Consider the following 17,780-nt stretch of genomic DNA (forward strand, 5'->3'; position numbering starts at 1 on the left):
TGCCATGATAGCCAAACACGACGTAGCTGCCAATGTGCAGCTTGCGATGAGTATTTGCTTAGAAGAAAAAAACGACAATGAAGACATCTGGGCTTGCGCTAAATTCCCTCATCCACGAGTACCTTGGTGTAAGCGATAGGGCTTTGCCCAGCTCCCTTTAGTTATAGATTCAAACACACAAAAAGCTGGCTTGACTCAAGTTGTGAGGAGTGAATTTTTCAGCGAAAGCGGGGGTATTCAACAGAGCGCGCAATCCCTAGCATAATCTAAACAGAATATTTACAAGTGAAGTCCAAAAAATCTAACCATTTCCAAAATTCAAAACAGGTGTGAGTTTTACCAGAGCTTGAGAAATGGTCTCTTCATGAAATCGACTTTGAGTTCAAGGCAGAGCATGTCTTCCTCGTTGACCGTGAAACCCAGGACTTTGACCAAGAATTTTGCTATTTTTTTTTACGAACGAATATTAAAAAATGATAAATATTGCAACAATTACTGACCTCTCGGAATTTCTCTGGGCAAAGTCACAGTTTGCTCCACGGTATAAGGTCCAGGTACTACGGGGCATTTCACAGTAGCATTGACGTTGCGACTGTCGAAAAACGAATTAGCAGAGTCAGAGAGAGCAGGATCGTCTCTTACGCCTCTTCACAGGCATCGAAACGCTTTTGAAGCAATTTGATGAGTCCCAACTTCACGGTGACATCGGCAAAAGCGCCTTCCTGTCAATCGGATGAGCAACGCAACCACGGGTGAGCGAATGATAGACCTCAATTGTCTGTAATACTTGGGCCTTGACCTTTACAGTCAGGTTTTTGCCGGGCTGAGGAGGATCCGGAGATACTTCCAAAGACTCGATTTGTATGATATCAGTCGAGAGACCTAGGGAAAGGAGGTGACAAGAGAGGCGATTAGACGACGTTAGGACACACCACAGTCGACGTAGCTCCAGCTGTCCGTGGTGTGGACTGTGCCTTCTGGATTCAGAGCAACCTGGTTTTCCAAAGGAGTTGCAAGAGAGATTGAGCAGACCGAGAGCAGAGTGACGAGGGAGAGAAAACGCATCGTTGTTGGAAACTAAGAGTTAGAACCAAGTTGGAACTGACAGTAATTGTGACGTCGCAAGCAATTTACGTAATCCGGTCAGAACACAGCCAAACACCAAAGCTGCGGACATCCTTGCACCAACCTCTTGTGCTTACCACGTCATGAAGCCTAGAGAATACTGTTGTTGCGCAATTCCATTGGTTAATGCCGGAATATATTCTACCCTCGTCGTCCAATCCGCTACGGGAATTCTTGTTGGGGTCCTCGCTGTAGGGACACCCTCCAGTCAGTCCATCACTTCTTTTGACTGTTCTAGCTTTCGTGTTAATATTATTTCGCCAGTCGTAGGAGCTTCTACGCCTTCCTTCGCTTCCTGGCTTCTGGGCATCATTTGTTTTGTCGCAGCAGCCGTTCAGTTCCTCGGCTTTATTGGCGTTTCGAGAGTAAGACCTCACCTTTTCTGGTTGTGCTTTTTTTGGAATGCCTTGGATAGGAAAAGCCCGTGTTATATCGACGCTACGTTACCCTGCATGGTCTCGTTGTCAGTGCTGCGTTCTCCATTGCAGTTGCTTGGATTATCATGTCAGCAACCCGACATTCGACGGCACAGGACAAATGTATTCAGGACTTTCTCTCGGACACCACAGGATCAGGCAGTGCGACCACATTGTGCAATATATTTCCCTGGGTTGATGTCGGAATAATGGGTGCACTCTGGGTTATACTCGCAATCCTACATGTTTGTGAATAGTTCCTCGCCGTTTGCTGCAGCTCATCCGCACTTGGCCAGCTATATCTGTATGTTGTCCTATCGTCATACGGTACTTCTCAGCGACGAGATCACGAAAAGTTCAATCAAAACTACGACTCGATCCAGCCACTCACGACCGAAAATATCCCTCTTGCCAATCGTGCTGATCCATGGGACACGCGACTGTCGGGTGAATCCATAAATGGTACAGACGAAGGTAACGGTCGCAAGTATAAGCATGTCCGACAACAGAGCTCCGTCAGTGCCTCGGATGTTCTCAGCGAACCATACCAGCAGCCAAAAGATACAATGTCAAACCCAGACTACGGTTATCAAACGCCCTACCCCCATTACACAGACGACCAAAATCAATTACCCTACCCGTCTTACGTCTATACCCAGGATCCCACTCCAACGCCCATAAATGCTTATAACAACTATGATGCGCCCACATCTTCAAGCTTGAACAAACCAAGTCAGGCACAGGCTCATCCTGGTGAGTCTTGAGGTGGGACATGAGAACGCAGATGGGTTGCATACTTATGTTGTGTCTGTCCACTCTTTCAATCGTTGAATTGGTTACTGATGTGTATCTCTTAAGCGGAAGGATCGTTCAGACGAAAAACACCGCGGTTAGTAAGATTCGATTAGAAATGGACTTGATGTATTTCTACATAGTGTGTACATGTTTTGCGCGCGACTCTTCTCTCTTGAAACCGTTCCTCTCAGGCTCGCCGATATCGATGCCTCATTGTTCCTGCATGTTTTCTCACTGCCAGAAGCTAGCAATCTCCGTTCCTGCACCCGCTGCTATCACCCCGGCGGCTGTGACAACACTGATCTTCTCAGGTCAGGACAATAAGCTGAACGTGGCAACTTTTTGGTTCTATTCTTCTGCCTGTAACCTCGACGTGCTGTCCGCGTCTTAAGCTCCTCAGCTGACGACACATTGTGCTGCCTCGTTTCTTCGTGTACCTCGGCCATTTGTCTCTATATTTTATCCACTACGCTTCGGCCGGTTCGATAAGCACCCGTCATGCCTTCACACCTTCAAAGTTATGATATTCTCCTCGATCTCACAAACGATATGCACGACTCCGTTTCAATCCAGCTTTTACAGGACTACGGACGCGGTATGGGTGCAGTCGTTTTATTAAGTCCAACAGAAACGGTCACTCTCGTGCTCGAGTCTGGGTCTGCTTATCGATATGCAGTAAAGTCGCGCACCAAGGTCGCCAATGTTACGTGGGTCACTTGACGCTTCTCAATATATATGAGAATCTTACTATCAGAATTAAGCGCACGATCGTGGCGAGACACGCATTGCTATATCTCCCACTTGTTCAGCAGCAGACCATCGGAATCAACGGCAGACCTAGATCATCCCGTCAACGGAATTAGTGTTGATCGTCTCTGGCGTGATCATCGATTTTGTGTATGGGCAGAGTCATGACATTGAAAAAAAAAGGTTAGACCAAGTCAGCCCTGTTGAAATTAGTGACTTACCGTCATCATGAAGGCACCCAAGAGTATCCCTACCCTCGGCAACACGTCTTGCATTCTACGCCACGGTCATCATGGACAATTTTTTGTAATGTATTTTGTAACTATTGATCTATAGAGCCTCATGGTAGCAGCATGTGCTGATACTTAATCGAATTATTACCTACCAGGCTGGTTGAGCTTCGTTACCAAGTCGGCCCTCTTCAACTGCTCAAAACTGTAAAAGTTTGCAGTTCTGGCACGGTGCCAGTGGCGCCGTTGCATATCATCAGCCCGCTATGACGGAGCCCCTACTCTCTCAGGCGTGATCGACCTAAATTCTTCCGCAATCCATCAGGTGCGCCTAGGGCCATAGTCAGGGATTGTAACGGTCTCTTCTGACTTTACCTAGCATTCCTATCGATCAGTGATCATCTGTTCGCCATCCCCTTTGGCACATAACGTTTCAATCGAATAAATTACGGATGCCCGGCTCTAACTATGGAATAAAACTGGCATCAGAAAGTCATCGGAAAGGACATCACTGTGATGCCGCAGCATCTTTGGGCTTGGGTCGGAACGCAGTTTTCATCGACAAGATGTGGCCCTTCGGAGGGGACCGTGAATGTCCAAGCTTGCCTCGCGCCAGGTCAAGAACCCGGCGAGTTTCACCAGGTTGTTTCTGACCAGCTCTTGGGCGAGGGAGGAGGGTTTGGGGATTCTTTTTCACCATTTCGTCGTGAATGGCCTTGAAAGCTACCGGTGTTGCTAATAGATGGTCCTGAAAGAACAAACGAATACTTTCAGCCACAACCGTAGGGCGAAGCAAGTAACATACAACGTATTCGGAGGCTTTCTGGCTGAACTGCCCTGATGCGGCTGAGTCACGATACTTCAGAATTTTCTGAAGATTCCAGCGAGTTTTAGGTCGAAGAATACCACCCTCCTCCCCAAACTCCAGCCTCCTCTCCCTTTCAATGATATCCTGTGTCCCTTTCCCGCCAATTTTGATGATAGCCTCAGGTCTTTGGTTTCTCAATTTATCTCTGAGGACCTCCCAACCAACTGCCCGTGATGTCATCTCCCACCGCATGTCTCTTGGATTGTCGACAAGCTCCAACACCGCGTGTGATGCATTATCGCCCTTCCGGTTCCCAAACTTATGGATTCGCGTGTATCCACCCGGCCTGTCTGCATAACGCTGAGCGAATGTACCAAATAATTTTGTAAGAGTATCGGGTTTGAGAAGAAAAGCGGAAGCGCGTGATTGAGCAACTCTGTCACCTCGCTTTCCCAACGTAATGATCTAATGTTTAATGAGCATCAAAAATACAGGAGAACATAGTAAAATCGTACCTTTTCGGCCAACCTTGCGGTGTCTCGTGCTTTAGGCAGAGTGGTCTTGATTTGTTCGTGTTCGAAGAGTGAGGTGACTAAATTTCTGTTGATTGTTCAGAGAGAAATAAGCAAAGTATACTGCGTGTTTACCGAAGCATGAGCATTCTATGCGAGGATGTCCTCGAGAACTTGCGGAATGCGACGCCATGCTTCATTGTCAACGTCTAGCGGAACAATTAGTGTTACAAAATTGGGCACCAACAGTGTCACTAAGCGTGACATTGGTCACGTGCTCGCTCATATATTGGTCGCGTGCATGTATTCATGCCCACTGGAACTACGATTACGATACAGAAGGAAGACAACGACAGATTTTCAAAGCAAGTGCGAAAGCATAAACGATTCCAAAAAATATCCTCTCCAACCCCTCTCAACTCGTTGTCTTTTCAAGTCACCCGGCAAATTTATGGCGGGGTAATCCTCCGTATTGTCCAGCGAGATCGACGAGAAAAACATGGCCAGAATCTGGATATTCTTCTTGTCTGGTCCGGTCACCCCCGTTTGCGCCGCAGTGCGCAGTGGTCACAAAGAGAACATCATTATTTGGTCCTAATTTTCTTTAACGCAGCAAAAAAAGAAGGAACGCCCAATGCGTACCTCCGAAACAACACGCCGTAATGTTCAGCGCGGTGGGAAAGTGTATCTGGGCATCAATGGTGCCATCCTTGTCGAATCTAATAATCTTGGAACCTCCCCACCTGAATCACGCATTAGCAACGCTTTGAACAGGAACATCAATTATGGTTCACAGCACCGTGCACTCCATAAGCATCCGTCTTCGTCGATGCATAAACCATCACAGAAAGAATTTTCGGCAAGGCCTTGTGCGACTGCGTCAACAAAGACACGTCGGTTGGAAAGGTCGCCGTCCTTGTAATCGTAGGCATATATTTTGTTCACCAGGGAATCAGTAAAATAACTGCAAAAATCGTCTCACGCAGGGGCATTCAAGGAGTTCATGTTGCGCACTCACAATGTATTTTCGTCTGGGCTCCATCCGAGGCCATTCGAGTCCTAGAAATCGACTTAGGCTGTGTTTTAAAGATAAATTATGGTCGTTACCGTGAATGGCCCTTCATCGACGACTTCGCAGTGGTTTTCAAGGGGGTCATATCGGTAGAGTCTCCCAGGAATGCCATGTTCTTTTGCATAAATAGTTCCAGCAAAGAAACGACCTCTGCTGTCACATCCTCCGTCATTAAATCGCGTGAATGGGGCATCTTCGTCAGACAGAGGCTTGTTGAGGTACGTTAAAGTGGAGTTGTCCAGCAGTGCAAAACCTTGCGCAGCGGCACACGCTAACTAGACGCCCGGGTCAAAAATATGATGCGGAATGCTTCAAAACTAACCCCAGCGCTGTTCTGACGCAATGCTAAACAGGATATAGGCTCTTCGAATTGCTCAACGGCAAGTTCAAGAGTGTCAATATTTGCATGGAAAACCTGTGGCATAGGAAAATGGGAATGTGGTAGGACGGAGGAAATATTGGATACCTTGTTTTCCGATATATCGACAAAATGGAGCAAAGACGTGCTGGGGTCATACAGGGGACCTGCAGAGAATCAATCTTTGTGCAAAGAGATTTAGCTTTTCGATAATAATAAAAACCTTCGCCTAAAGTGCAGCCAACGGCAAGCCACGGACGTTGGACAATGATTTCTCGCATGGTTGAGAAGAGTGAGAGTCTGATTGAGATGCAAAAGTTTCAAGATGGATTATTAACAATGGACATTGGACGCAGGGGAGATGTCGGAAAATAAGAGGGAGAATGAATGGTAAGAATTGACAAGTCGGAAGTGGCCGAAAGACGTAGGTCAAGTGGAGAAGAGGATATCTGTTTACCAATCTTGCTGCTATCTTTGGGACGGAGGATTCCAGAACAGCGATGGGAAACGATACGATTGGGGAAGCAATCTACCATACGGCGAATTCCGAAACGTCTACGAATTTAATGGGCTGCGAAAGTTGACATGAGGGTAGTTATCACATATCCCATCAGAACACACCTTCGGGCGTCTTTGCAATGTAATCAATGGCTAGACAAATCGTCAGATCCATTCCAAAACAAGCTTTCACAACGCACCCTGCTTCACGGTCTGTATTTCGTCTGCCTCTGCGTCGGGAATCTCGATGGAGAACTCCTGGGACCGGTTATTCCTATGGGCATGTCGCTGAACTAGGTTGTCCGTACCTCTTCCACGGCCATTACCACCTCAACAACGTCCAGGCTGTCCAAACCCAAGTCCTTGGTGAACGAGGCTGTTGGAGTCAGCTGGACCATGTGAGCACGGAGAAAGAAATTAGAAAGCCGGGACTTACTTGAGACAGGTCAACTTTCTCGTAGCCCTTCAACACGTCCAGGACACGCGACTCGATCCTTTCTCTTGACAGGCCAGCGGCGGCGGAGTAGTTGACACGAGAAAGAAATTGAATAGGCGTGTGTTGCACGCGAGCGCGGGGTGCAGCCACGGTCCTTGCGACAAGTCGGAGGAAAGACATTTTCAAGTTTGAACTTGAGTGATGACGGAACGAATTCAAAAATCTTGACATTCCGGCAAGGTCCGATGGGTAATTTAAAATTAATAATAATATACAAAATAAATATTATAATATGTCATGACCTCCGGGGATTGCCGACAGCAACTATGCAGTTTGAAATAAGGTTTACGGCCGAACAAGCCACAGTCATCCGTCAAGACGGCCTTGGGCCAACTATAGGTTATACGCTCAATTCCTCAAGGTGAGACCGTTCCCCACATCCAACGGCCCCCACACTAAAACATTATTCTTCCTACAGGTACGTGGAAGCGTTCTCAGTTTGAACTAGAGCTGAACACTCTGCAGACTCCGACAATGGCCACCTTCTCCTCGACACCCATCGTAATTGATGGCAAGGGTCACCTCCTTGGTCGATTGGCCTCAATCATCTCCAAGCAGATTCTCTCGGGACAGAAAATCGTTGTCGTCAGATGTGAGGAAATCAACATCTCTGGCAGCTTCTTCAGGAACAAGGTCCGTTTACACTCGTTCAAACTTTTGGTCGGGCTCTCATTGTCCTACCAGCTTCGTTACCACAACTTCCTGCACAAGCGCCACATCGTGAACCCTAAAAAGTCAGGACCCTTCCATCATCGCGCACCGTCAAAAATTCTTTACCGAGCCATCCGTGGCATGGTTCCCCACAAGAGCGCGCGGGGTGCTGCTGCTCTTGAGCGTCTCAAGCTTTTTGAAGGTGTCCCTCCACCTTATGACAAGAAGAAGCGAATGGTTGTACCGGAGGCATTGCGGGTGCTAAGGCTGAAGCCTGGTCGCAAATTCTGCACCGTCAAGGTGAGTTGTAGGCAGGGTTTAATAATATGATGATCACTTATACGAGGGCTTTAGCGTCTTTCTCACGAGGTTGGTTGGGGCTACAAGGATGTTGTGGATCGTCTTGAGGAGAAGAGAAAGATCAAAGCACAGGCTTTCCATGAACGCAAGGTACGTACGTATTGTTCTATCAAGACGGTGACTGATGAAAGTACCGTAGCTTGCTGCTGTCAAATTGCGCCAAAAGGCTGTCGCAGATAATGGGTCGTCATTCGAGCAGCTTGTTCAGTTGGGGTATTAGTGATACATCCACTATTCTATGCACTTGTACTCGATTAGCGACTATGCACTCTGTTATGACATGCCCATAGATTTATATCATGAAATCAATATCTAAATGAATATTTAATTGAATAATTTCTTTCAACTACCGCTGCTTGCTATTACCCACGTCGTTTTCCTCGTCCTCATCGCTTCCCCCGTCCTCGTCGTTCCCCTCGTTCCCCTCCTCTCCGTTCGTCTCCCTTTTCTCCTCTCCCCGTTGTCCCCATCATGCCATCCGACTCCCCCCGCCAATCAGAATCCGGTTCGTTTTTTTTTTGTCATTATTTTACTCCAAGATCTCACTTCCTCTTCAGCATCGCCCGCCCCGTCCCATTCTCCATCTCCATCTCCCCAAGACACCTTGACTCTCCGCGCTCTCGTTAGCACAAAAGACGCCGGCGTCATCATCGGAAAAGCTGGCAAAAATGTCGCCGATTTGCGAGAACAAACAGGCGTCAAAGCTGGTGTCAGCAAAGTTATTCCTGGTGTTCATGAGCGGGTCCTCACCGTCACTGGTCCTGTAGAAGCTGTGGCCAAGGTCTTTCTGCTCGATTCTTTCTCTTTTTCTTACTGACCTTTTTTTTTTTTTCTCTCTCCTTTTCCAGGCATACACCCTCATCATTTCCCAGCTCGTTATCTCAAACCCCTCATCTCCCGTAACTCCTTCTTCTTCTCCATCATCCCTTCACACCTCGATCCGACTCCTGATTTCGCACAACCTTATGGGTACGATCATCGGCCGTAGTGGTCTCAAAATCAAGGCCATCCAGGATGGCTCGGGCGCCAGGATGGTCGCTTCAAAGGAGATGCTACCCCAGTCAACTGAGCGTGTTGTCGAAGTTCAAGGTTCTCCTGAAGCCATTGGCCGAGCAGTCGAGGAGATCGGGAAATGTTTGTTGGAGGACTGGGAAAGAGGATTGGGTACTGTTTTGTTCAATCCAGGAACGGGTGACGATCGATCTGGAGGTAATCGACGGGGGGGGCATGGATATTCGGGATCGTATTCTGGCTCTCGTCGTTCCAATGGGGACGCAGCACCTCGTGCACGCACCCCACCTCCGGGATCACCGACCCAGCCTCAGTCTCCTGCCTCGAGCCAAACGGCAGCTAATCTCCGCACTCAAAATATTTCCATTCCATCTGATATGGTTGGCTGTATTATCGGCCGAAGCGGTACAAAAATCACCGAGATTAGGCGTCTGTCTGGCTCCAAGATCTCCATTGCCAAAACTCCTCACGATGACACTGGTGAAAGAATGTTCACGATTGTGGGTACGCCCGAGGCTAACGAGAAGGCCCTTTTTCTCCTGTACAACCAACTTGAAAGTGAGAAGGAGAGGAGAGTTGGGAGGGAAGCCCAGCAACAATCGGAGCTGCAAGAGTGAGCTGAAACGATTGGACATCTGCACGGCATTCCTTGTCGTATCCAGAGTCGTCGCCCACACGGCCTGCAAAGTGATGGCGACGGCATTATTCCGCATTCCTTCTTGAAATCAAAACTTTACCGCATCCCTTGCCTGTCCTGATTCTTCGCTCATTGTAACTGATTGAAATACGTAGTACTTGTTGCAATACCATGCTGCTTTGACATGTTTCCGCGTTGTTTGGTCACGCCAAATTCTTTCCTCGAACTTGAATGAATCGCAACCCTCTACATCCGTCCCTCCCTCGTCCCCCTCACGTCCATCCCTCGACGACCCCGTACATCCCGCAATCCCTTCTTGAGTCTTACTCGTCACACTATGCCCAAGCATATCTGCAATCCTATCCAGCTCCTCTTGCTGCCGGTTTGAATGAAATTCGCACTCCATTCAGGACCGAAGTTGGTTCTTGGTATCAACCAGGAAATAATCGATGCACTTACAAGGGGTGCAGTTTTACCGGATCTCATAAATCCGTGGAGACACACATGATGGACAGGCATCTTATTTTTCCTCCAGGGTGGGACAAACGAAAAAAGAGACAAGAATGGGACGCTGACCCAACTCTAAAAGGGTGCGCTCATTGGTACGCGTTGATCTTATTATTTTAATTCCGTTTGTAGGAAACCCGTCCCAATACAAGGAACTACCATTATTCTGGACTCTCCTGAGGTCTTGGACGCCTGGATAGCTGAACGCAAAAAACGCTTTCCAACCGCGACGCGTGTCGATGATAAGAAGAGAAAACTTGAGGAAGCTATTGCTCGTGGTCAACTCCCCTTTGTAGAAACAGGTTTCCGTAAACGGCAGAAAATCGATGACCATTGTAGCGTCGGACGCGGCGATAGTATCAGACGCGATAGACATGCGAAAAAGGACCATCATGAAGGCGCTATGGGACGGGGTCACGCTCAAGGTCGGAGGAGTGATGCTGGCTGGCGTGGAAGGGGTCGCGGATCATCTGTAATGCATTCGCAACCCGTTTTGCAAACACCTTCTGCTGCACAATCGGAATCAAGTTCTGAGGATGACAACGATGAACCAGAAGTCGTATCTTCCAAGGCGTCGGCCCTTGTTCTAAGCACCGCAAGCCAGGCCGAACATGCACTGAAACAAGGTTTTGATTCCAATACGATACAGACAACGACTGAAAGGCCAGATTTACGACCAGCTCCGACGACGGAAAGGCCAAATTTACGTCCCGTCATGCCTAAAATGCCCCCTCGTAATCCCTTTGCATCTCGTTCGACTCTCCTTCGTAACGTGGGTGTATATTCTTTACACACTATGAATGCCTTCTTACTCTGACCTCCTAGCTGTTGCTCCCTGAAATACGCATTACAATTTCGAATCTTTCCCAAGCCATTAGGTTTCTGGTCGACAATGACTTCCTTTGCGACGTGGAGCTAAAAGCTGGCGAGGCAGAGGAGCAAATGATTAAAGTTGTTGAATAAACTATGGCGACTATGGCCCATTAGGTGTAGTAAAGACAATGATCATTTCAGTGCTAGTTGGCACTCGATCCACTGTCGCTAGTGCCGCTACTGCTATCCTCTTCGCCATCTTCAAGCTCTTCAGGGTCTACTTCCATAACTCGTTGGGTTACTTCAAAGCCTGCTTCCTTCAGTCCCTCCCCGATCTCCTCAGACTTAGAGGGGGCAGTGACAACCACTACTACTGATGACGAAGAGTCAAACAATGGTAAGAAGTGCTCCTTCAGGGAAGTGAGGACATCCTCCTTAGTGACTGCCTGATATTTCTCCAGAAGGTCGACCTGGTGGGTCTGAGGAACGCCCTTCAGCGCTTGATTTGTAAATGAGACCATCGCCTGCCGTTTAGAGATGAGGAATGACACTTTTGAAATATGAGTTTGCATACCGCTCTTCCAGCCGTGGACACATTTTTTGTGACCCCGTAAACAATGCTACTCTTGGCAGCGTCAAGGGTTGTTACGTCGAGCTCAATCTAAACCACGATTCACCAATAAACCTAGGATGTATAAATCAACACTTACTGATCCGTCTACGAGCCCCTTGATAACGTTTCGCGCTTCCTGGAATGCGCTCATGCTGTTGGAGCTCTTTGATCTGGATTGAGGGTGGTAAGTTCTGAAAAAAAGAGGAGGGGACGTACGCGATACAAAGAAAAGCTAAGTAAACCTGCTTCCACGTCAAGCGATACATATGCACCGTAAGCCAATCCAGATCCCCGTATGTAGCGCTGAGACCGGATGAGGCATAGAAAGAAGATTCAGAAGGAGTATGCTCACCCATAGGTAACTCTCGGTTGCGTTCAAAACTTCAAGCGCTACGCGCAAGACAGGGTAATCAGGATGATTGAAACCCTCAATTCCTTTGGTTGTATGGGTGACGTAAGAGCTTTCAATCGTAGGTAAACTCATAATGATCGCCTGTGGGCCCTGGTTCAAATTGTTTACGCTGAGATCGACACAAACTTACCTTCCGGGATAGATTCTCGCCGATTTCACTAAGAGTTTGCGAAGCAAGGGGAATTGGAGACAGATCCGTTGCCTATCAAAAACAAACTTCAAAAAATGAGTCAACACAGCATCGAAAACAAGTACCGTCAAAACACTGTCGAAATATTTGCCCCAAGGACTCCGAGGTCTTTCTACCTTCAAAACATTTCCAGTAACAGAAAATCGCACACCGGAAGGTTCCGTGACTGTAACATTCAGTTGAGAGAAGTTAGTCAACGGTGAGTTGTTCAACACATACTTGATTTTCGAATTGCTTCGAAATCTGCAATGACTTCAGACGGACTTTCTTGTAGTTGTTTGGCGAGCTTGGGAATAAATTCTGCCTGAGGAAGCACGCCCCCAGAGCGGGATGTTGACTTTTCGCTGTATAAAAGGTTTGACCATAAGGACCCCAAAACGTTATTTCCATCACGCTTCATTTCTGGTAGAGATTGTTGGATTTTGGCCACAACAACCTGTAATCTGTCGCACTACATGAGAAGCAAGACCAATGATCTCAGGAATCGCAATCACCGATCTTTATCGAATTCGCCTCCGTAAACCAGATCTCTTAGCCAAGCAATAGCTGTCTCGTAGAGAGCAACTTCTACCTTGATGCTGACACGCAGCACATCCGTGAATGCATTGGAAATGCCCGTAGAGATTTCGTAAGAAACGGTTTCGTTGTCAAGTTTATTGATGACCTCTTCGTGGGACAACCGCTCCCCAGAGAGTCTGGTCACTGGCAGAGAGAAAAAGGCCGATAAATAAGTTGATATATATCTGAAGCGAAATTAGTAATGTAGGTGGGACAAAGATGCATGTACATACGGTCTAAGTCGATCAGGAAGCTTCTCCATCGAGAAGAATGCATGGATCGAAACAAAGTCTGACTGGTGACGATTGGATACACATTACCAGATTGTGCAAAGGAATAGAGAAGGAATTGTACCTCGACATGATCATATTCCACAAAAAAGGCAAGAGGGTTTCCGTCCGCGTCGATGTGTGCAGATAAAGGTTCACTTGAAAAGGATGGCGGGTGCACCTTCCTCCCCTTTCCGGGCTCTTGCACACTTTGGACTGTAATCCATGATATACTTTTAACGTCTGGCACGGGGAAGCCTATCAGAATATCGGATGGTGTTGGTTTCCCGTGTTCGGCCTTTGCCGCCTCGAGTTCCGCTTCTGCTTTTTTTAAACCATCAAGACCGAGCTTCTTGACTTGTTCCGCCACACGTGTTTTCTCGTCTTTCTCCAGTTTATCTGCAAGGGCCGCTGAAGGTTTTCCACATACGACAACGGAAGGCGGGTCAATATAATATCTGACGCAGCGGTCAACATGAGTTATCAGAGTGCCTACTAACACATACCTTTGTAACAAATTGGCCCATTCTGAGTTTGTCCAGCGCCGCAGAACATTATATTGATTGATTTCGTCCATTGAGGAATGCAGTTCGGAGCCATCCTCAGCACCGTACAAAACATCGGTAATAACAGTGCCAGAGAAAGTATCCCCCTTAGCAGATTCGAGCTTGCTGCGCAACTATCGCATAAAATATCAGCAATAAAATCGTAGCCGACTCAAGCGTTCCATTGACCTGCCGTTCATCTCTATTAAGGATCATCGACATCCTGTCCATATCTATACCTTCGCGTACGATTCGTTCCAGGCTTGCTTTCAACTTTTCGTCAAAACCATGTAGGTGCTCGGTAGGCACGGATCCAACGTATATAGGAAGATCATTGCGAGTTGCCCTGGTATCCTCTCCGAAGTATATATAAGAGCTATTCGACGTTAGCAACCAACTAAGCAAATGGCAGATGCAATAATACCAAAGAGGTGATTCAATCTCAACATATTCCTTGTTCAACGGGGCTACGGCGGATGATGTCAAATAGGTACCGATGATATCCAAAGCCTTTATTTCAAATTAGTTCGAAATAGTCTGACCACTTGACGAAACTTGCCTTGCGTTCAAGAAATGCGTTCACGGGAGGCCCCACAAAGTTGATTATAAGTTCACCCATAGCTAGGATTTAACACTGAGTGAACGTAAAGGAAGCGGATAACAATGAGAAGACTTACATTCATCTTTTTCTGGAAACTCCACGACATCTTTTATCACTCTATCAATGGGAGTTCGTATTGCGCTGGTAGTCTCTACAAAAGGCCGTTTCCAGCCTGGGGGACGGGATCCTCTGTCCTGCTTATGAGCGACAAGGCTGGGTTCGATTTGGTCTTGGATAACCCGAAGCAACGACGACGTTCCACTGGAAAGTTTCCCGCCAACAATGAGGGAAAGATTGTGGGGAACATAGTAAGTCGAATGATATTTTCGAACTATATAGAGATTTCAACCGGTGTGGGGAAGATAAAGTGAGTTGAAATACTTTGTTCCGGTGTCAACACACGAAGTGCCTCCATCAATCCTCCGGTTTCGCTCCGATATGCGCTACCTGGGGGGTCAAGCAAACGCTGAAGTCTGCAGATTTGGTTAATGCAAGATCGGATTCCGAGATGCCGACCCACCGAAGTGCCATTAAATCGCCTGATGTATTCTCTCGCCCTTGCATTTCACTATATACCACACCGGAGTCATGACCTTTTGAGTCTATGTGATGCACCTGTCAACGTTTTGTCAAGGTAATCAACGTTTTGTCATGGATTCAACGAACTTCTGTAACAAAACTGGGGCAATTCGATTAAAAGTGGAAGAGAGGAGAGGGAAGAACCCACCCAGCTTTCGTTATTGTAGGATAAAGAATGTGGTCTACATATATGGGAAGTAGCTGCAAAAATCCTTGCTCTCCTGCAGTGGAGACCGTGTAGGCAGTGTGGTCAGTGTCAGTCCAAGCATTCGTCCCGTTCGAAAACCCCCGATTTGCAAAGAGATCCAAAATGCCCTTGTGAGGATACTTTTCAGACCCCATGAAGACCAAACTATCTGGGATAAGCAACAATCGCACGAATACAAGATATTGCCTACTGTTCCAAAGTATGCGGGCATCCAGAATCATCGAAGACTGGTGACATCTCGTAAGCAACCTCTTTCAAAGTACCGGGGTAACGCACTTTCGGTAGGTACAACAAAGTACCCATTGACGATCGGGGCTAGGACCACTAGTGAGTGGTTGGTTCTTTGCGAAATCGACGGAACACACCCTCATAATCCAAATGAATGACATTAAGTCCAGTAACACGGCTCTTCCATTTCGAAACAACGACGTCGGTAAAGTCAAGCTCAACTTTCTTGATAAGGTCGAAATTGCCAAAACGTTCCACTGCGTCCGTCATTGGAGGTATGGTGCAAGCTGCCTGTGTTAAAGTATGCGCTGCACGAAAAGGGGAGTAAGCTGTACGTGATCGGATAGATGGTCGAAAGGCCGATGAAAAAAGGAGTCGACTGAGTGTAAGCGATTGACTGCGAAAAAGCCGGGGAGGTTGCATGCAGCGCGTCCGACGTGTCAGTGACGAAGTAAATCAAAAATAATAACGCGTCCACGACGAGTCACACATGCCGTTTCAACACACTCCAGAGACGTTGGCCCTTTCAGAGGCGCGCAAGGCCAAGAAACTTAGCAAGAAACTCATTCAATCCAATGAACCACGACCGCTCCCAGAAATTACCGTCCCCCGACCTTGGCTTACTTTGCACACCTCGGAGACGAATCACTGTCTACCCATTAGAGTATTGACCTGGAATGTCCGTCTACATCTTTCTCGTCCATCCTGATTCCCTACTAAATATATCTCAAGCTCCTTGCACAATGTTTAGTTCGTAAGTTGAAATCGTAACACATCTGCAATACACTTGAAAAGGATCCTAGGGCGTCAATTATTTCCAGCTAGCGACTGTTTGAAAGCTGGCCAACGAGAGCCAGTGCTCCACCGTGAAATTCTTAGCCATAACGCCGATATTCTTTGCCTACAGGTAGGTTCATATCTATGATTCTATGTGTTGCGGTACTCTAATGTAAGCGTACGAAGGAAGTCGATCGATTAGAGCAACTCCTACCTGTTCTCCAAAAAGCTGGATACAGCCATCACTTTGGATCTGGTCCAGGAAAGCTCCATGGCTCCATAATAGCTTATAAGGCGCAACGTTTCTCTCTGGTTGCAGAAAAGGTTGTTTATTACGATGAAGAACGAGTTCGCACAGATGGAAGTGAACTCGGCCAGCGCGGTGTAAGTTTCAAAACCAGGAACATTGGCATGATAGTAGCGCTCGAAGCGAACAACAATCAAAGTGATAGTCTCGTCGTCGCCACGACACATCTTTTTTGGCATCCAAAGTACGTTATCCCTCTCCATAGACTACCTGCGATTGAAATAGGTTTAGATATACCTATGAAAGGGCCAGGCAGGGATTTCGGGTCTCCTTATAAATATTGTTGCCGATTCAATCTTACTAGGCAGGCAGCGCTCCTGATACGCGAGGTTTCCCGTTTCAAGGTTGACCATGCAGTCGAAGAATGGCCATGCATTGTTGCTGGAGGCATGTTCAAGGCACGCTTCCGAATTTCTATAATTATCTGACTTAAATGAATTCAAGACTTCAACTTCCCACCAGACGATCCGGCGTACTCGCTATTAAGCGGAGACGAGTTACTCGCCGAACAACAAGCCAAACTCTCCGCTTCCTACGTTGTCCACTCAACAGTGGGTCCCAATGTCTTGCTCAATACTGAGAAACAAGTTGTAGACGATCAAGAGGGCGGGGATGCCGATGATCCTGACGTCGACATTGTCAATGCACGGAATGCTATCCCGGCTGATGGATTGCTTTCAATTCCAGAACTGGTTACTCTTTGCTCTAGTCAACCCCGTGTACGAAGCTCGTACGATATTGGACTTGCCGATTATCTTTCAAGGAACTTTTTCATTACCACATATGGGGACAGAGTCCAGATTCCGCCAGGAAGACACGGCTCACACGAGCCAGAATATACCAGCTACGCACATTACTGGAAAACTGTTCTTGGTAGGACTTGCCCCTCGATTTACGCACTCGTCTTATGCTGGTCATAGATTATGTATTCGTTTTGGATCCACCCGGGCGGTACTGTCGAGTCACTGGCCTCCTTTCCCCATTCCAAGCAGCCGACCTTGAGCCTGGCCTCCCACAGCGACGTGTGTCCGGCAGCGATCATGTATCCCTTGTTGCCGAACTGGTCTGGCCACAGATACACCATATCAATGACCCTTGAAATAAGTGTAATCCTCCAAACATTCAGGAATACTCGTCCAAGTCTTTTTCCATCCCCTCAAGTCTACGTGCCTGTCGTATCCGCTCCCGCTCCTAAACGTTTAGAATCAGGCATTCTTTCGCCATTACGGAATATTATATTTGTGTAAGATTCAAGTATTCGTTCAAGGAAGTTGTCAAACAATCCTTGCCGTCATCGCACCAAAAAAAAAAAAAAAGGAAAATTTCCAGGCAGGCCAACCATTGACAAGACCACCTTCGTTTCAAAGCAAAATTAAATTTATGTGAAAATCAAATTTATGTGAGGGGTATATAAACGGGCAGCCTCATGAGGCACAAACGACAGTCCCATGAATTTA

At 47.2% G+C, this 17,780-nt stretch overlaps 9 protein-coding genes across 9 annotated transcripts; 6 read left to right on the forward strand and 3 right to left on the reverse strand.

Annotated features, from left to right (window-relative positions):
• Positions 1-1,208: 1,208 nt before the first annotated feature.
• Positions 1,209-2,305, forward strand: LACBIDRAFT_300731 (uncharacterized protein; the record flags this gene model as incomplete). The annotated part of the gene is made up of 4 exons (XM_001873195.1): positions 1,209-1,332; positions 1,390-1,490; positions 1,541-1,786; positions 1,838-2,305. The coding sequence occupies 4 exons, from the start codon at positions 1,209-1,211 to the stop codon at positions 2,303-2,305; spliced, it is 939 nt and encodes a 312-aa protein (XP_001873230.1).
• Position 2,306: 1 nt separating this feature from the next.
• On the forward strand, positions 2,307-3,470 carry LACBIDRAFT_300732 (uncharacterized protein). Its single transcript, XM_001873196.1, has 5 exons — positions 2,307-2,347; positions 2,400-2,475; positions 2,528-3,043; positions 3,098-3,266; positions 3,318-3,470. Exons 3-4 carry the CDS (start codon positions 2,835-2,837, stop codon positions 3,249-3,251), a joined length of 363 nt encoding a protein of 120 aa, XP_001873231.1. The 5' UTR covers positions 2,307-2,347; positions 2,400-2,475; positions 2,528-2,834; the 3' UTR covers positions 3,252-3,266; positions 3,318-3,470.
• An 873-nt stretch (positions 3,471-4,343) lies between these two features.
• LACBIDRAFT_243331 (uncharacterized protein) lies at positions 4,344-4,833 on the reverse strand (the record flags this gene model as incomplete). Its single annotated transcript, XM_001873796.1, has 3 exons — positions 4,344-4,586; positions 4,637-4,721; positions 4,769-4,833. Coding segments are annotated over 3 exons (393 nt in total), but the record flags the coding sequence as incomplete, so codon positions are not given.
• Positions 4,834-5,069: 236 nt separating this feature from the next.
• On the reverse strand, positions 5,070-6,344 carry LACBIDRAFT_300734 (uncharacterized protein; the record flags this gene model as incomplete). The annotated part of the gene is made up of 7 exons (XM_001873797.1): positions 5,070-5,227; positions 5,276-5,376; positions 5,433-5,597; positions 5,652-5,692; positions 5,741-5,980; positions 6,028-6,230; positions 6,287-6,344. 7 exons carry the CDS (start codon positions 6,342-6,344, stop codon positions 5,070-5,072), a joined length of 966 nt encoding a protein of 321 aa, XP_001873832.1.
• Positions 6,345-7,404: 1,060 nt separating this feature from the next.
• On the forward strand, positions 7,405-8,399 carry LACBIDRAFT_192404 (60S ribosomal protein L16). Its single transcript, XM_001873197.1, has 5 exons — positions 7,405-7,475; positions 7,523-7,690; positions 7,742-8,008; positions 8,063-8,158; positions 8,208-8,399. The coding sequence occupies exons 2-5, from the start codon at positions 7,532-7,534 to the stop codon at positions 8,286-8,288; spliced, it is 603 nt and encodes a 200-aa protein (XP_001873232.1). The 5' UTR covers positions 7,405-7,475; positions 7,523-7,531; the 3' UTR covers positions 8,289-8,399.
• Positions 8,400-8,672: 273 nt separating this feature from the next.
• Positions 8,673-9,696, forward strand: LACBIDRAFT_227785 (uncharacterized protein; the record flags this gene model as incomplete). Its single annotated transcript, XM_001873198.1, has 2 exons — positions 8,673-8,849; positions 8,917-9,696. Coding segments are annotated over 2 exons (957 nt in total), but the record flags the coding sequence as incomplete, so codon positions are not given.
• A 251-nt stretch (positions 9,697-9,947) lies between these two features.
• Positions 9,948-11,186, forward strand: LACBIDRAFT_300738 (uncharacterized protein; the record flags this gene model as incomplete). The annotated part of the gene is made up of 3 exons (XM_001873199.1): positions 9,948-10,306; positions 10,356-10,995; positions 11,049-11,186. The coding sequence occupies 3 exons, from the start codon at positions 9,948-9,950 to the stop codon at positions 11,184-11,186; spliced, it is 1,137 nt and encodes a 378-aa protein (XP_001873234.1).
• A 53-nt stretch (positions 11,187-11,239) lies between these two features.
• Positions 11,240-15,509, reverse strand: LACBIDRAFT_300739 (uncharacterized protein; the record flags this gene model as incomplete). The annotated part of the gene is made up of 22 exons (XM_001873798.1): positions 11,240-11,560; positions 11,611-11,697; positions 11,747-11,812; positions 11,866-11,952; positions 12,002-12,142; positions 12,192-12,263; positions 12,317-12,417; positions 12,471-12,694; positions 12,746-12,994; positions 13,043-13,104; positions 13,164-13,536; positions 13,585-13,757; positions 13,813-14,133; positions 14,183-14,244; positions 14,301-14,555; positions 14,606-14,697; positions 14,745-14,839; positions 14,891-14,903; positions 14,952-15,155; positions 15,202-15,238; positions 15,288-15,326; positions 15,377-15,509. 22 exons carry the CDS (start codon positions 15,507-15,509, stop codon positions 11,240-11,242), a joined length of 3,207 nt encoding a protein of 1,068 aa, XP_001873833.1.
• Positions 15,510-15,729: 220 nt separating this feature from the next.
• Positions 15,730-17,422, forward strand: LACBIDRAFT_300740 (uncharacterized protein; the record flags this gene model as incomplete). The annotated part of the gene is made up of 6 exons (XM_001873200.1): positions 15,730-15,918; positions 15,972-15,993; positions 16,043-16,146; positions 16,203-16,710; positions 16,768-17,196; positions 17,244-17,422. The coding sequence occupies 6 exons, from the start codon at positions 15,730-15,732 to the stop codon at positions 17,420-17,422; spliced, it is 1,431 nt and encodes a 476-aa protein (XP_001873235.1).
• Between the last annotated feature and the right edge of the window lie 358 nt (positions 17,423-17,780).

This window comes from Laccaria bicolor, genomic scaffold, assembly GCF_000143565.1.
Source record: "Laccaria bicolor S238N-H82 LACBIscaffold_1 genomic scaffold, whole genome shotgun sequence".
NCBI classification, from domain to species: Eukaryota; Fungi; Basidiomycota; class Agaricomycetes; order Agaricales; family Hydnangiaceae; genus Laccaria; species Laccaria bicolor.

Coding starts and splice junctions, on each gene's coding strand:
- LACBIDRAFT_300732 (XM_001873196.1), top strand. CDS start 2,835: ATGCCTTCACACCTTCAAAGTTATGATATTCTCCTCGATCTCACAAAC. Junction 3,044..3,097: donor ACCAAGGTCGCCAATGTTAC/GTGGGTCACTTG, acceptor ATCAGAATTAAG/CGCACGATCGTGGCGAGACA.
- LACBIDRAFT_192404 (XM_001873197.1), top strand. CDS start 7,532: ATGGCCACCTTCTCCTCGACACCCATCGTAATTGATGGCAAGGGTCAC. Junction 7,691..7,741: donor GCAGCTTCTTCAGGAACAAG/GTCCGTTTACAC, acceptor TTGTCCTACCAG/CTTCGTTACCACAACTTCCT. Junction 8,009..8,062: donor GCAAATTCTGCACCGTCAAG/GTGAGTTGTAGG, acceptor CGAGGGCTTTAG/CGTCTTTCTCACGAGGTTGG.